Raw genomic sequence first — 15,376 nt, forward strand, 5'->3', positions numbered from 1 at the left:
TAATGGGAGCTGTGACCTGTCTGTGACTTCACTAAAAATAACCAGGGGGCAGGGCTAGGTAGGGGGGAGGAATCACAGGTGGAGTCCCATGGAACCTACACGCCTGGACCCTGTAAGACAAGGGGAGTCAATTATTTTTTGTGAAGGTCCAAACTTCTTGGTCAAGATCCAAACTCTAGAGAAACGTTTTTCACACCGCAATAACAATCATGATAATAATAAGGAAGTAAAAAGCTGAAGCCGAAGAAGTCACGGAGGTCCGGTAAAGTCCATGACCTCCATGACTAAATTGTAGCCTTACTTAGAAATATATGGCTTGAATGCACATGCTCTGCTCTCGGTGTAGGAAAACATAATGGAGCGCCTAATTCCACAGCTGTCCTTACCTCTGTATTGGGAGAAAGCAAAACTCTAGTTCAGAGCCCCTCAGCATTTGCAGGGAATGCTCAAACCCACATTACATGGTTTTGGCTCACCCCCTGGAATGGTTTGGAGTATTTTTTTTTGTTTGTTTTGCCATGGAAACTTTTGACAAAACTATTTTTTTTCCATAGAATTTTTCAGCAGAACATAGTGGCTTTTTGTCAATCCCCATCCATCCATCCCCCAAAAAACCTCACCTTGAGAAGAAAAATAATTTCCATTTCCTGTTGAAATGCCCACAAGGAAGATTGGAAAAATCTCAGCCTCATTTCTCAGGGCTTGTGTAGACAGTTTGCAGCAAGCCAGGGTGTAAATCTACCTTTCACTAGTGTGACACATATGGAGTGTCCATGTAGACACTGGTGCCGTGCACTAACATTCCCTAGTGCACATTAATCTACTCTTGTTTCAAAGAGTGGTGAACGAGTGAATAAAAATGCATCAAGGAGTTTGGTTCATTCATAGAATCACAGACTCATAGAAGATTAGGGTTGGAAGAGACCTCAGGAGGTCTCTAGTCCAACTCCCTGCTCAAAGCAGGACCAACCCCAACTAAATCATCCCAGCCAGGGCTTTGTCAACAACCTCCTTTTAAAACAAAAAGCAGGGATGGGGAAGGTGGAAAAAGAAGAAAAAATAATGGAAAAGACAGACTAAAAAACCCCAAAGTGGGGAAATGAAAAAAGAGAAAAGAGAGAGAAAGAGCAAAAATGTAAGAAGATAGAAAAGAAAAGAATTGTCTTGCTTCAGGGCTAGATGAGCCTCTGCCCCCTCTCTTGGTCTCACTGAGTGGACCCCACCCCAGGTGTCAGGTCATGAGCCTTTGCCTCTCTGGTGAGGAATCGTGGGACTCTCCCAGGCACAGAGCGGGTCCCTGGTGACAGCACCGTGGGTACTAGCTAGGATCGCTCAATAGAGGTGCGTGTCCCCGTGGGGAACTGTGACCTGCAGTGATAATAGTGACCCAAAACAGCCTGTTTAAAACAATCTTAATAGTAGGAACACGGCACAGCAAGAGACAAGGATTAAAGCCCCTAGCAGGCTAAGCTTCCCTGAGGAATCCCTCAGCCTCTGGAGGGTCAGGAGGCAATTTTGTCCCATAAAATCAAGCTCTCCTCTAATCAGGAAGTGTCTCTTTTGAAATCACTCTCAGTCTTTTGATCTTGGGGAAGCTGGACTGGCAGGCCCCCCATGGGCAGGTGGGCGGAGGTAGCATATCACAGTTAATTGTCATGATGTTTGCAGAGGAGCTCTTATCTGAGCTACTGTCCATCTTCCTGGGTTGTTTCCTGAACACCCAGCTGTTGAATTAACCCAATATGTGCACACAAGAATGCCTTTACAATAGTCAGATTTCAGACAAACACAAGGCTCATACAGTATTCACAGACTGCAGCCCTTAGAGCTCGCTTTAGCATTTATTTTATTCAGCAGTAAGGCAAGAAACCTGCAGGCCTGGATCCTGTAAGACAAGGGGAGTCAATTATTTTTTGTCAAGGTCCAAATTTCTTGGTCAGGATCCAAACTCTAGAGAAACATTTTTCACATCGCAATAACAATCATGATAATAAGGAAATAAAAAGATGTCACAGCTTGTTCAAAAGCACCTGGTGGTGTGGATTTGGCCCACAGGCCTCCTATTGACTATCCCAGCAGACCATATTATAAAAGTGGCATCCCAGCCCGTGGGCAGGAGAAGAGAGAGCGTAGCCCTTGGGTTGTGCCAGGATGATGAGGAAGACAATGGCTGACATTTCAGGCTGTTCTGCAAGGGATGGATGTTCAGGTGGACATTCTGTAGTATCTGTATCTACCTCGCTGGGTAACTTGGCTAAACGTGTTAATGAATTATGACAAATACAGAAGAGTTTCTAAAGTGTGAGGGTTGCAACTGAACACATTGGGATTCCCAACTCAATGGCAATTTTAATATTACTGGGCCTGATGTTGGGACAAGAACCTGCAGAGTGATCACTGGAAATTCTTAAATAATCAGTATAATGAATATATGAATCATTGATTGGGCTACAAGAGGCAACTCCAAAACCATCAGAAGAATATGAAAATAAATAACCAATTTATTCCCCCAGTTTTCAAATGAATATTTTCCTGGCCATTACCCTTCTCAGAGCTTCCTTCACCTCCTTATTCCTCAGGCTGTAGATCAAAGGGTTCAGCATTGGGGACACCACTGAGTAGAACACGGAAAGCAGTTTGTCGGTGTTGAGGGAGTAGCTGGATTTGGGCCTCAGGTACGTCACGATGCCGGACCCAAAAAACAGGGTCACCACAATAAGGTGGGAGGAGAAGGTGGAGAAGGCTTTGCTCCTGCCCGCAGCTGACGGAATACTGAGGATCGCGTGGAGGATACGGATGTAGGACAGCAAGATGAGCAGGAAGGGGACCATGATGAAGGTGACTGCGATGGTGTAAACAGCTACTTCATTCCTGTAGGTTTCTGCGCAGGCCAGCTTCAGCAGCGGTGGCAGGTCGCAGAAGAAGTGGTTGATCCTATTGGGCCCACAATAGGGCAGCGTGAATATGAAAGTTGTCTGCCCGACTCCCACCAGAACCCCGATGAGCCAGCACACAGCTGAGAGCTGGAAGCAGACACCTCTGCTCATCATGGCCGTATAGCGCAGAGGGTGACATATGGCCACATAACGGTCGTATGCCATGGCGGCCAGCAGGCAGCACTCTGTGATCCCTAAGAAGGAGAAGAAATACATCTGTGTGGCACAGCCCAGGAAGGAAATACTCGTGTCCTCAGAGAGGAAGTTCACCAGCATCTTGGGGATGGTGGATGAGGTGTAGCCAATTTCCAGAAAGGACAAATTTCGGAGGAAGAAATACATGGGCAAGCGAAGGGCAGGGTCCACCACTGTGGTTGTGATGATGATGATGTTGCCCACCAAGGTGATGAGGTAGAAAACCAGCACCAGAAAAAAAAGGGAAACTCGGAGCCCCAGGATGTTGGACAAAGCCACAAAGAAGAACTGTGTCACGGCTGTGTGGTTCCTGCTAGCCATCCCCTGCATCAGTTTTCTCTCCGTGGAGACAATAAAATTGTTCATGAACTGGTCAAGTTGGATGAATCATATATGAAATTTATCATATTGCCTCTATATAAATCCATGGTATGCCCACATCTTGAATACTGCATGCAGATGTGGTCTCCCCATTTCAAAAAAGATGTACTGGAACTGGAAAAGGTTCCGAAAAGGGCAACAAAAATGATTAGGGGTATGGAATAGCTCCGATATGAGGAGAGATTAATAAAACTGGGACTTTTCAGCTTGGAAAAGAGATAACTAAGGAGGGGATATGATCAAGGTCTCTAAAATCATGACTGGTATTAAGAAAGTAAATAAGGACGTATTATTTACTCATAACACAAGAACTAGGGGTCACCAAATGAAATTAATTGCAGCAGGTTTAATACAAATAACAGGAAGTACTTCTTCACACAATGCACAGTCAACCTATGGAAATCTTTGTCAGAGGATGTTTTGAAGCCAGGTCTATAACAGGATTCAGAAAAGAACTAGATAAATATCTGTCCATCAATTCAGCTTCATCGTGCTTCTGTCTATACATTCATATGCAATTATCTATTGATCTATCTGTGCAAGAATTTACACTGGTGCTCCTCACTACAGAAACTGAACATCTATCTGGTCTCATGCATACTTATCTATCTATACTTTCATATGCATAGGGTGGCCATAAGTCCCATTTTGGCGGGGATAGATTCTTTTTAAGCCCTGTCGTGACTGTCCTGACATTTCTGGCAAAAGTGGGCATTTGTCCCCTTAGCTCTTACCAACTTGATCAGTTGGCAAGAGCAAACAGGACACATGTGCACACTGTTGTCAAAAAGTGGAGGGCGGAGGAATGTGCAGGGAGGCGAGCGGCCATGCCAACCCTGCACAGGATTGGAGGCAGGGCTTGGGTGGTGGGCAGACAGGGCTCGGGTGATCAGTGATGCCAGCCCCACAAGAGGAAGGGAGCTTGGGAGAGCCTAGTGTAAGGAGGGAAGGGAGAGGGGCTTGAGCTAGCCCCACATGGTGTCTTGTTTTCCCTTTGGGAAATATGGTCACACTACATATGCAATACCCTCACTATCTATCTATCTATCTATCTATCTATCTATCTATCTATCTATCTATCTATCTATCTATCTATCTATCCCCATACAGCCCATCTATCTATCTATCTATCTATCTATCTATCTATCTATCTATCTATCTATCTATCTATCTATCTATCTATCTATCTATCTATCCCCATACAGCCCATCCATCCATCTATCTATCTATCTATCTATCTATCTATCTATCTATCTATCTATCTATCTATCTATCCCCATCCAGCCCCTCTATCTATCTATCTATCTATCTATCTATCTGACAAGGTGGGTGAGGTAATATTTTTTACTGCAGTGGCTCTCATCCTTTCCAGACTACTATACCCCTTTCACAAGTCTGGTTTGTCTTGTGTACCCCCAAGTTTCACCCCACTTAAAAACTACTTGCTTACAAAATCAGACATAAAAATACAAAAGTTTCACAGCAACTATTACTGAATAAACTGCTCACGTTCTCATTTTTACCGTATAATTATAAAATAAGTCAACTGAAATATTGTGTACTTACATTTCAGGGTATAATGTATAGAGCAGTATACACAAGTCATTGTTTGTATGACATTTTAGTATGTACTGACTTCACGAGTGCTTTTTAGGTCGCCTGTTGTAAAAGTATGCAAATATCTAGATGAGTTAATGTACTCCCAGGAAGACCTCTGCTCACCCCCAGGGGTACGTGTACCCTGGTTGAGAACCACTGTTTTACTGGACCAACTTCTGTTGGTAAGAGATGGAACAGATTGTTCAGCATAAGTAGCTAACAAGTATTTCAAGGGACAATTCAAGATGAAGTGGCCCATTAACACCCCTCCAGTCATTTGTTTGTGTGAGGTCATTCGAGAGTCTAGGGACTGTCTGGTTTCACCCACATAGTTGCTATTGGGCATTTAGGGATTGGCTACACTTGAGAGTTGCAGCGCTGGTAGTTTGCAGCGCTGGTCATCCAGCTGTGCAGGAACAGCGCTGGTGTGTGGCCACACTCACAGCTACCAGCGCTGGTGTGTGGCCACATTTGCAGCATTTGCAGCGCTGTTGGGAGTGATGCATTATGGGCAGCTATTCAAGTGGCAGCAACGTGCTTTTCAAAAGAGGGGGGTAGGGTGGGGCTGTAGTGTGACAGGGAGCGGGGGAGAGAAAGAGTGGATTTTTGGAGCCAACACTGTGTGTTTAGCTTCCTGCCTTGCAAAATCAGAAAATGTTCCAGATCCCTTACCCTTAACTCTTAACTGCAAACAGCCTGCATCCAACGGACTCCCTCTCTCCCCTCTGCCCCCGCTGTTTCTGTCAAGCAAACACTCACTCCCTGCCTGCCTCATTCACAGGGGTTATCTCATTTGTGATTGTTCACAGTCAGGTACAGATTGATCACAGCAAACAGGAGGTGTTTGATAAGCAGCTCCCGGAGCACCGGAGCTCTGAGTTCACAACAAAACAAAGAAAGGCTGCATAACAAAACAAAGAGAGTAATTTAGTTAAAAGCATTCTGGGATATCTGCTAATACCCTGGAGGCCAATAACAGCGCTTACGTGTGTCCACACTTGATGAGCAGCGCTGGATCACCAGCGCTGCACTGGCTATACCCCAAGCAGACCAGGTGTTCAGCCACCGCTGCAGCCAGGGAGTTGCAGCGCTGGATGTACCTTGCAGGTGTGGACAGTTACTAATTGCAGTGCTGGAAAGCCTCCACCAGCGCTGCAACTTTCAAGTGTAGCCAAGCCCTTAGTGATTTAATGAACTCACACAGGAAAATGATAAAAGACAAAGGCCATGTCTACTCTAGTCATTTGTTCCACCTTGTGTTTAGCTGGGATACACTGAGTATGTTTCCCAGACCTGAAGAAGAGCTCGAAAGCTTGTCTCTCTCTTGCCAACAGAAGGTGGTCCAATAAAAGATATCACCTCATCCACCTTGTCTCGCTAATATCCTAGGACTGGCATGGCTACAACGACACTATATCCATCCATCATCGATCTATTCTTATACACCCCATCTATCTATCTATCTATCTATCTATCTATCTATCTATCTATCTATCTATCTATCTATCTATCTTCATAGAGCACCCATTAAAACTGTACTTAGCAGCCCAGACCCTGATTACATTGTTTTCAGGAACAGAACTATGCTAAGTTCAGTGGGTGATGGTTGTGTAACTCCCTTAGGTTCCTTTGGAAATTCTAGCTATGAATTAGAATTCTTTGTACTATTCCTTAGTATAACACAACAGTCAGGGAAGAGGAAGAGCACACCGGTGGCTGACTCCCTGCTCCCTTGTACCATGTGTAGTCATTTATACCAATGCAAGGTGAGTGCAAAATGACTCCGTATCAGGATTACTCACTTGTACCAGCAGGTTCCCACACCCAGTCAGCACTCACATGGAAATGATTACAGAAAGGTACAAAGCAGAGGAGAAAAAGAACCAAGGTAGAGCTATGCACCAATGTGCTTGGTTAAAAAGAAATAACGCATAGAAAAAACATTGCCTTTAAAAAAATATTCTAATCTCATATAATCATGTGCTGTAAAACTTACGGGCAGCGGAGCGAACAGTGCATTCCGCAACTCTGAAGAGGCCACATCTCGAGGATTCTGAGTATTTACGTTATTTTATGTCTCTATTGAGACAGGTTCTCTCATGCATTGAATCCTTGCTACGTCAAAGATTCAGAGATGAGACAAGGACTTTCAGTTTTAATTTGGCATGGAGAATAGAGGGTCCAAGTTTCCAGGGACAGCTGTTTTGAACAAAGGCTGGTGGAAAATTTTTAATCAAAACTTTTTCCACTAGAAAATTGGATTTTCAGTGAAGCGAATGCGTCAATGATAGGGTCTGGTTTGGGAGATGGGAATCCCAAAATCTTTTAAAAAATGGGACTTAAGTCTTTAAATCGCTGATTTGAGCTTATTACCCATAAAGAACCTCACTATTTCTCTCTCTGCAAGGCCCATGTAGGAGTAAGTGCCTCACATTCTTAATTTCGTGAGCCTCACAACACCCCTGTCATGTAGATCATGCTATTGTCTGCAAATTGCAAACAGGGAGCAGATGCACACAGAGATGTGGGGTGGTGTGGGGGGTGTCCTTGAAAAGATATTTAAGAGCCTAAAGATGCAGACAGGCACCTAGTGGGTTTCCAAAATCGCCTACACAGGGAACGGCCCAATTCACAAAGGCACTTAGGTGTCTACCTAGCACTTTAGGCAGATACAGATCCTAGATTCAGGCCTCTTGGGGATTCACAAAACTGCTGCTCAGGTGTCCCCAAATGTCATCAGTGCCTAAACTCACTGGACTCCTACTTTTCTGCTGGAAAATTTCTCCAGGTGCCTCTGGGCATGTCCTCGGTAGCCCCAGGCCAGTCATCCTGACAGCTGAGTCCCAGAGCCATGCACGAGCTGGGGGGAGAAAGCCAGGCCTTTGCCTCACTTGCCCATGGGGCCCAATTGGGTAAGCATGTTCAGAGCTCACCTGAACTCTATGGATTGGGCCTGTATAGGTGAGCTTACACAAGGTGAGAACAGGCTGGAGTGTGGGGAAGAGAAGGATCTTCCTCATAACTTTTATCCCAGTGGTTAGGCTATGTAGCTGGAGCGTGGGATAACCATGCCTCAGGTCCCCCCTCTGCCTCAGGGGGAGATGGGACTTGGACAGAAATCTGCCATCTCTCTGGTTTCATAGATTCCTAGGCCAGAAGGGACCATTATGATCATCTAGTCTGACCTCCTATATAACACAGGCCAGAAACCTGCCCCACAATAATTCCTAGAGCAGATCTCTTAGAAAAACGTCCAATCTTGGTTTATAAATTGTCAGTGATTGAGAATCCTCTGCACCCTTTGTTAAACTGTTCCAATGGTTAATTCCCCCCACTCTTACACATTTATGCCTTATTTCTAGTCTGAATGTGTCTAGCTTCGACTTCCCACCATTGGATGATGTTAGAACTTTTCTCTGCTAGGTTGAAGAGCCCGTTATCAAATATTGGTTCCCCCAGTAGATACTCTAAGGTGGCAGGTAGGTGCTTAAAACCCTTAGTGACTCTAGCTCCTGGCAGGATTTAAAAAATTCATCCAAGCAGCATATGTACCCAAATCCCTATGAAAATCTGGCCCACAGAGACCGAGCAATTTGCCCTAAGGTCACACACAAAGTCCATGGTAGAGCAATACACTGAACCTGGATGTTCCGCCTCTGGACATAGGATGCCAACCACTGTACCGTCCTTCCACCTGGCTGATCAAGGGCAAATTCAAGTCTTTTTGGAGTGTATGCTCTTCAGGGGCACAGTCTGTGGATAACACTGAGCAGAATGAGGCCCCAGTTCTGCAACCTTTGTCAGTTCCCACAGTAATTAAGAAAAACAACAACAACAATTAATTCCAAATGAATCTTTATTCAGGCAAGTCTGGATGGATGTGAACTCAGTTCAATTTCTGAGAAAATATTTCTGGGAATCGGTTAATGATATTCATCCTGATCTGTTATTAATAAAGGGATGAATCCAATTAATAAAAGGATGAATCCCTTTGTATATTGTATAATTGTATCTGTCTATTAGAGCCCGCAGAATTCCAAAGCTAATTAAATAAAGAAGGTAAATGGCTGGAGAGAACAATTTTAATGGAAATTGGGCATCACAATCCTTGTCACAGCTTTTAAAATCTGACCCACAGTGTAAATCACAAGCCAGATCCTCCACTGCTGTAAATCAGAGTTATAGTGACTTCACGGGTGTGATGCTGCTTCACACCGGCGGAGGGTCTGGCCTACTGTCTCCAAAGGACTGATGCCAATTTACACTGTTGGACGGTTGACTGAAAGGGAGCTATGCTGAGGCTCTGGCACTTTATTACCAGCCAGAGACCCAAGGCTGCAAGTTTGAGGAGAATACGTTGCACTTCCCAGGCAAATAGAGGCAGCTGAATCCTTTCTTTAAGTGCTGAACTCAGCCTTAAGGGCAGGTCTATGCAGGGAGTTAGTCAGGAACAGCTATAACTGGGGAATCACTGGCCAGGGAGCAGCACTGCGGACAAGGATCTGGAGGTTCCTGTGGGTCACAAATGGAACATGAATCAAGAGTGTGATGCAGATGCGAAAAAGGCTAATCTCATTCTAGGGTGTGTTAACAAGATCGTCATATGGAAGACATGGGAAGTCGTTGTTCTACTCCACTCGGCACTGGGGAGGTCTCAGCTGCAGAGCTGGGTCCCATTCTGGGTGCCACACTTAAGGAAAGATTTGGACAAATTGATGAGAGTCCAGAGGAGAGCAACAAAAATGATCAACGCCACGGCAGGCTGTGGAGTCCTTGTCACTGGAGGTTTTTAAGAACAGGCTGGACAGATGTCTCTTGCAGCTGACCTAGATATATCGGTCTTGCTTCAGCACAGGGGGTAGGACTGTTGAAATCCCTTCCAGCCCGGCATTTCTATGGCTCTAACTCTCCCTGTGTGGACACACTATGGGATTTCCAAATGTGCCTAGGTGTCGAACTCCCATTGAAATCAACAGATGCTATTCTGAAAACCCCCACTAGGTGTCTTACCTGAATCCTCAGGCACCTAAACACCTTTACAAATCTGGCCCATGATCATCCCTTGTCCTAATGGACAGAAATGACAGTGGAAAACACAGTCATTTGTACATGAGGTTTGTCACAGAGGGCCCAGAAACCATATAACCCTCTGGTCTCCTGGGGTGTTTGGATTATGGGATTCCACAGTTAGGGTGTGATGTTACCATGTGTAATCATAATGGTACCTCCACAGAGGAAACTCCCTGGACGTGCAGTTGTTATGTACACATCACACTGGGCATTACAGGCTCCCCTGTGATGCTGGGTATGACAATTTAACCGCTTTGCAGAATGTAACCCCTGCAGGCAATATGGATGCCAAGCTGGAAGAATCCTGATCTAAGCTGGCTGCAGCCTGGAGCCGGAAATACTTCCTGATGAGTGAATGCATGGGAGCCACTGTGGGAACGGGTGCAACCAGCGCTTTTCAACGTGTCTTTCCAGTCCATAACATGGGTGGTGCACCCCAGAGAATGGTGGGTGGACTGGGTACACCCCAACTGCAATTCATACATAGAAGGGTTGAAGCAACAATTTAATTGGGGGTTGGGGGGTGAGGGGACATTCATGGAATTGTCACTGGAAAAGGGATTTGTGGGCAGCAGGAAACACAGGGTTGGGTGTATGAAGTCTGAGGGACTGTTGGGTAACTAAGTAACTGATGAGCCAAAATGTGAAATTGCAGCAGCAAATCAATGAGCTACGGGCACAAAAGCTGTCTGCAATCGCAAGGGGATGGAAAAGGGTGGCAAAGATGAGCCTGCGGCTAACTCAATGGACAGGAAACCTCGTGACATGGGTGGAGGATGGCTTCAAAAGGCTAACTTGGGAGGGGGAGGTGTGTATGGGGATACAAAATGCTCAGCTCTGGGGCTAGCACCTGTGTAATAGTTACTGTGGTACCTTGGAATGGGATGGCTACTAACATGGTCCCCATGAGCCCTATGGGAATAATGAGAAAGGGAGGAGCTCGCTGGGAACTACGGGGAGATAGATGGGGAGGATGGAATGGTGTAAAATGGACAATAATTCAGTTAAGTAATTGTTCGTCCAGAGACAATATTTGAATGTGTCCCTCCTCAATGGCCATGGAGGGGCAGAATTAATGGCCTGTTGCAAATGGAGGCCATTAGGAGCATGGGGTGTTTGGGAATGTACACAACACTTGGGGACACAAGTGCAGCAGCCTCTGGCACAATTATGCAGATTTATACGCTGCCATTGGGACTTCGGTGCACAAATGGATCTGTGGAACTCATTGCTGTGAACAACTGAACCAGTGCATACTACCCAATTCCATACCAAGTGGTCGAGCTGGTTTGGACAATACCTCATTTTTCTGTGAATAGTCAGTGGACTCATGATATGGACAAAAGCCTGCGAAACCTGCAGGCACAGCTCTCTGCAACTGCCATTTCAAATATACTCTTCAGGATGGCGTTAACAGGGTTTTAACCCTGTCAGAAGAGGCGAAGCAGTGTTTCTGGTGGTGGCTCAGATGCTGGACTATATTACGATGGGCAGGGCTGACAATATTACTGGGGATTATTGTGACTATTGGCCTCTTGTTAAGTATGCTAATTTTGCAATGTATTCTGAGGTGGCTAAGGGGGGCACAGACCCACAAGGTACAGCTACTAATTTTCACATATAAGTAATGTAATAGGCCCTCCTCCCAATGTACTAGACAACTGGGACCCAACCTTCTCGGGCCCACTATAATGGGAAGTCTGGAACACTAATTGGAATAGGTGTGGTCTGCCCGTACGAGAGAAGGTGCAGGGCATTCTACTGCACAAGGGGCAGTGGGATAGATGGAGCATCGACACATTCCACCTTGATGTCTGGCCCTATCAGGAAATGTGTCGCCATATGTCCTATGCTTTTCCAGGGGTACCTGGGCAGGAGGATCCCGAAAGAAAAAGAAAGGGGTGGCATGTTAGAATACAGATAGTCAGGCCTGCCTGTAAAGGCCTGTACTTTAGGAACTTAGGTGTATTTTTATCACTTAGCTGGTTACAGGGGTATAAAACAAAGAATCAAAAAAACAGTCCACCTGTGTATGGGCCTTGTCTCACTAGGACAGTCTGAGGCCTTGTTCTTAGGCTAAGGCCTTTGGCTAAGCAGAAGGGGCAGCCATAAGCTGGGAAACGTGTGGTCACATCTTCACATCCCGAACCGGTCACATTGAAATAAGGGGGTATTGGGCTGTTGGGAAGATGATCCTGTCCTGATAGTGCCCATCACCACCAGATAAAGAAACAGATCTTAAGATAGCATCCTGTCTGGCAAGAAATCGCTTATCAGTGGTTGTGGCTGTGAAACCCTCATTGCTGTATTGTTTTATCTTTATGGCCCCCACTTTCCTGTTGTTAATCTGTCTGGTTCTCTATTTGTTTCTGTCTGCTGTATAATTAATTTTGCTAGGTGTAAGTCAATTAGGGTAGTGGGATATAATTGGTTAGAGAATTATGTTACAATGTGTTAGGATTGGTTAGTTAAATTTCAGTAAAATAATTGGCTAATATATAGCTGAGAATATCACTATATAAACTGGGGTCAAACAGGAAATGGAAGGGAAATTAGAATCATGTTTGCGGTTGGGATGGGGGGACGTGAACAGGGAATAAGGATCAGGGACTAGGGACACAGGCAAGACTCTGTGGTGTCAGAGCTGGGAAGGGGATCGCGGGGTGAATGCTCTGCGGCGCCGGAGCCGGGAAGGGAGATGTGGGGTGAACGCTCTGCGGTGCCGGAGCCGGGAAGGGGGACACGGGGTGAATGCTCTGCGGTGTTGGAGCTGGGAAGGGGGACGCGGGGTGAATGCTCTGCGGTGTTGGAGCTGGGAAGGGGGACGCGGGGTGAATGCTCTGCGGCGCCGGAGCCAGGAAGGGGGGTGCGGGGTGAACACTCTGCGGCGTCAGAGCTGGGAAGGGTACGCGAGGTGAATGCTCTGCGGTGCCGGAGCTGGGAAGCGGGACGCGGGGTGAACGCTCTGCGGCGCGGAAGCCGGGAAGCGGGACGCGGGGTGAACGCTCTGCAGCGTCGGAGCCGGGAAAGGGGTTGCGGGGTGAACACTCTGCGGCGTCAGAGCTGGGAAGGGGGTCGCGGGGTGAACACTCTGCGGCACCGGAGCCGGGAAGGGAACACTGGGGAACAGACTCTATCGGCGTACAATAACTGCTCACTTAACGTTGTAGTTATGTTCCTGAAAAATGCAACTTTAAGTGAAATGATGTTAAGCGAATCCAATTTCCCCATAAGAATTAATGTAAATAAGTGGGATTAGGTTCCAGGGAAATATTTTTTTTGCCAGATAAAAGGCTTTATATACATTTTAAACAAGCAGTTTAATACAGGTACTGTACTATAGTTGGGAGGTGCCCCACCTTTCCCCACACAGGCACAGCCCACTGGCACTGGAGATGACACAGGCAAAGAGGCTGAAGGTGCTGTAGGCTCGGAGAAGCACGTTGCGCAGCAGTGGCAGCTTCCCCTACTTTGCAAGCACCGGGGCGGGGGGCTCATCCCTTAGCTCACCCACTCCCCCCCTTCCCCCAAGCCCCCATCCTTGACTTGCCTCTTCTCCCCCCCATCTCCTCCTCCTTTACTTCCCATGCTGCATCCTCGTTCCTCCCCCTCCCTCCCCTCCCTTCTAAACGCCGTAAGCCAGCTGATTGCCCTGGGCAGGAGGGAGGGGGAGCCTGCACGCCAAGTCCTCGCTCCTTCCTCCTCCCTCCTGCCCCCCAAACGCCGCAAGCCAGCTGATTGCTGTGGGCAGAAGGCAGGGGAGGGACGGGGGAGGTGCGCCGAGTCCTCGCTCCTCCCCCCTCCCACCTACCCGGGGCAATCAGCTGGCTTGCGGCATTTTAGGGGCAGGAGGGAGGGGGGAGGAGTGAGGACTTGGCTTGCAGGCTCCCTCTCCTTCCCCCCCGCCTCCTGCCCGGGGCAATCAGCTGGCTAGCAGTGTTTAGAAGGGAGGGGAGGGCGGGGGAGCCTGCACGCCGAGTCCTCGCAACTCCCCCCTCTCTCCTGCCCCCAAAACGCCATAAACCAGCTGATTGCTGTGGGCAGGAGGCAGCGGAGGAGGGGGAAGGCGCTGATCTGCGGGGTCTGCCAGCGGGCGGGAGGCGGTGTGGGGAGGGGGAGCGTAGGGAGGCTGCCAGCTGTGAAGCAAGCAGGCAGCCAAACAATGTAAGAGTGGAGCACTGCACAACTTTAAATGAGCATATTCCCTAATTGATCAGCAACATAACAACAAAACAACGTTAACCGAGATGACTTAAAGTGAGGAGTTACTGTATAGAGATAAGCCCGACTGGTGCGAAGGGCTTTGGAATATGCTTGCTTGGAAACTAACCCCCATAAACATCGCTTTGTCCTGGCTTCGGACTTCTGGTCTTTTGCTGCTTGCTGTCTGCGTGACAAGAACCAGGGAAGTGGGAGGGTTGAGGGAAAGCCCTCTAACACCTAGGTGTCTAACTCCCATTGAAATCAACAGATGCTATTCTGAAAAAACCCACTAGGTGTCTTACCTGAATCCTCAGGCACCTAAACACCTTTACAAATCTGCCCCATAATCATCCCTTGTTCTGATGGACAGCAAACCCTAGGTTACTGTTGTCCACGGAGGGCAAATGCAGCATGTGGAGTGATAGGCACTGGGAGGATGTAGACCAGTAACTCCTTGACAAGGATTCTATGCTAAGGATGCAGCTAGAGTACAACATGGGATTGTCTTATCTGTTAAATCTGGGGGGTGGGATGGGAGGGGCATGGACCAGCTCTGCAGCTAGTACTAACTTGCACAGTTCCACTGATTCAAATAGGGTTATGTCAGTTTACACCAGGTGGGAATGCGGCCCAGGACAATAGAACTTCAGACTTATGAACTGACTGGTCAACCACACACCTCGTTTAGAACTGAAAGTACCCCATCAGGCAGCAGCAGAGGGGAAAGAAAAGCAAATACAGTACAGTGCTGTGTTAAACATCAACTACTAAAAAAATTAAAGGGAAAGCAGCATTTTAATTCTGCACAGTAAAGTTTCCAAGCTGTATTAAGTCAATGTTCAGTTGTAAACTTTTGAAAGAACCACCATAATGTTGTGTTCAGAGATACGAACATGTCAGAGTTACAAACAACCTTCATTCCCGAGGGGTTCATAACTCTGAGGTTCTACTGTAGTTTTCATTTTTAAATCCCTCACGCTCCCTTTTTGGCT

The 15,376-nt window shown here is 46.9% G+C and overlaps 1 protein-coding gene across 1 annotated transcript; it reads right to left on the reverse strand.

The window, feature by feature from the left end:
- Window positions 1-2,516: 2,516 nt before the first annotated feature.
- LOC123348706 (olfactory receptor 10A4-like) lies at window positions 2,517-3,452 on the reverse strand. Its single transcript, XM_044986321.1, has one exon. It carries the CDS (start codon window positions 3,450-3,452, stop codon window positions 2,517-2,519), a length of 936 nt encoding a protein of 311 aa, XP_044842256.1.
- Window positions 3,453-15,376: the final 11,924 nt, after the last annotated feature.

This window comes from Mauremys mutica, chromosome 13 (genome assembly GCF_020497125.1).
Source record: "Mauremys mutica isolate MM-2020 ecotype Southern chromosome 13, ASM2049712v1, whole genome shotgun sequence".
NCBI classification, from domain to species: domain Eukaryota; kingdom Metazoa; phylum Chordata; order Testudines; family Geoemydidae; genus Mauremys; species Mauremys mutica.